Here is a 2,500-nt window from a genome sequence, read left to right as displayed (position 1 = left end):
CCTCAGATGGTTCACCTGACCTAGTCCACCTGAGCGGATCCACCTGAGCCGGGGTACCTAAGCTGATACACCTGACCTGGTCCACCTGACCAGGACCACCTAAGCTGAGTCACCTGAGCCGGTTCACCTGAGCTGATCCACCTGAGCTGGTTCACCTGACCTGGTCCACCGGAGCCAGTTTACCTGAGCTGATCCAACTGACTTGGTCCACCTGAGCTGATCCACCTGAGCCCGTTTACCTGAGCTGATCCACCTGAGCTGATCCATGTAAGCCAGTCCACCTGAGCTCTTTTACCTGTTCTCACACCAGCTCTAAACAGAGTCCACAGAACCAGTTGGACAAAAGAGAGGCGACGTGATGTGGATCAAACGGCCATCTCAGAGCCAGTTTGTACACAGGATATGATGTGGACCACACCGCTGTCACAGAACTGGTTCCTATCTAGGATGTGACCTGGATCACACCGCTGTCACAGAACTGGTTCATATCTAGGATGTGACCTGGATCACACCACCGTAACAGAACTGGTTCATATCTAGGATGTGACGTGGATCACACCACCGTAACAGAACCTGTTCAAACGCAGGACCCAAAGTGGATCACACCAGTGTCACAGAACAGGTTCATACGCAAGATGTCACATGGATCACACAAGTGTCACAGAACTGGTTAATGCGCAGGACGTGGATCACGTACAGGGTCCAGGTGATCCCATTCTGCCCAGTGAAGAGGAGATGTGGGCCTCACCTGTGTAGGCACCAGGACAGGTGGGTAGGCCAGTTTGTGGTGTCGGTACATCCAGAAGGAGAAGAGCATGATGGCAGTGACGGCCATGATGGGAACCAGCGAGTACATCAGAGTGGTCAGCAGCGTTGTCTTCACTGGTGTTGCTATGGCAACATGGACAAAAAGATGAAAGTCAATGTCTGACACGAAAGTTTTGATTTTAAAAGAAATGTGTGAGTTTTAAAGTTGTTACATAAAGACAAAAAGGTCATAAAACTTTGATGTTAACAAAACTTTAAAAAAATTTGAGAGAATGAGAATAATTATTGTTCAGCAGGAAGAACGTCACATACTGTCAACACCAGGACATATGGACACATATGGACACACATGGACACGTGGACATGTGGATTTGTGGATAAGTGAGAAATTCAAAATAAGACACACACATCACGTAGTGGGTGCTGGATCCAAGACGAACAACTGTGAAAAGATAGAGAACGTCAAACCAGGAAGCTCCCATTAAAGGATTCGTGTAGGTAACACAAGGGACGCTTCAGCCAGTACGTCCTCCTCAGACACAGGAAGAGCACACTGGCTCAAAAAGGACATGTGGACATGTGGATACACACACATGGAAGGTGGACATGTGGAGACACACACACATGGACAGGGGGACATGTGGATATACACATGAACAGGTGGACAGGTGTGATACCTGGTGTTGGCGGCAGGTTGCTGTCGGGGATGTAGAAGAACTTGTCGTTACACAAACTTCCTTCACAGCAGCAGAAGAAGACTTCAGGAGCATCCTTCTTCTCCACACACTCCATCCTGTCAGCAGCACCAGAAGAAGAGTTACAGAGACTGTCAGTCCTCCAGAGGAGAAGAAGAGGAGTTACGGAGACCGTCAGTCCTCCTGTACCGTCAGCACGTCGTCATGGTAACCACGTACCTGTCATAGCAGTTGACGTCGTCGAGCCAGCAGCCCTGTTTGACCACCTGAACGGCTCCAGAAACATTCTTCCAGGTGGCGAAGCAGTGAAGCCTCTTATCCTTCTCTCCTGAGCAGGTGACCACGCCGCTCAGGTTCCCCCGACTCCCCAAAGGCGATGAGGAGGAGGACGAGGAGGACAAGGAGGAAGGGCTGTAGTTGTAGTGGACGCACTTCTGAGTGTCTGAGCGTCCCATGATGGCACCTGACGAGGAGACAGGAGGAGACACTGAGGTCAGCTGATACCTGTGATCAATAACAACCTGTCAGATGACTGCTGTCATATTATTAAACATGTTATCGACACACAGCGCAGACGTGCTGATGAATCACGGCACGTGTCTCCGTGTTCTATCAGCTGCTGGATCAATATCAGTATTGATCTCATTGGTCCTGCTGCTGCCTTCACACTCTGAATGTCCCTCAGTGCTTTTACTTTAAAAATCCTCCAGGTGACAGCTGCCACCTGTTGAAAACTGGTCATGTGCACTTAAGGGGTCAATGAGGTGTTCGTGTGACGACTCTAGTCATCCTGCTGATAACACAGCTGCTCACTGAAGAAATCAACACTGTGACACAAGCTAGTCACTTTAAATTACTTTATTGAAATAATAATAATAATACATTATATATTAATTCAAAATGATTTTATTGATTGTAAATGATTTTTTTGGTTCAAAATGATTTCATTGATTTAAATTGATTTTATCGATTTAAAATGATTTTCATGATTTAAAAGGATTTTGTTGATTTTTGTTGAAAAATCTGTGTGGTTTTGT

The 2,500-nt window shown here is 47.2% G+C and overlaps 1 protein-coding gene across 2 annotated transcripts in view; it reads right to left on the bottom strand.

Moving 5' to 3' along the window:
• The window catches only part of acvr2aa (activin A receptor type 2Aa), a 12,092-nt gene that overhangs the window by 7,969 nt on the left and 1,623 nt on the right, over nt 1-2,500 (bottom strand). For both annotated transcript variants that reach the window (XM_088083837.1, XM_088083838.1), the window contains exons 2-4: nt 1,683-1,926; nt 1,446-1,561; nt 749-891 (exon numbers count right to left, since the gene is read on the bottom strand). In XM_088083837.1, coding sequence (XP_087939963.1) covers nt 749-891; nt 1,446-1,561; nt 1,683-1,926 — 503 coding nt within the window. The remainder of the gene's footprint in view (nt 1-748; nt 892-1,445; nt 1,562-1,682; nt 1,927-2,500) is intronic.

The sequence above is a fragment of the Plectropomus leopardus genome, chromosome 10 (assembly GCF_026936395.1).
Source record: "Plectropomus leopardus strain MGB_pleo_1.0 chromosome 10, ASM2693639v1, whole genome shotgun sequence".
NCBI lineage: Eukaryota > Metazoa > Chordata > Actinopteri > Perciformes > Serranidae > Plectropomus > Plectropomus leopardus.
This window is presented reverse-complemented; position numbering and strand designations above follow the sequence as displayed.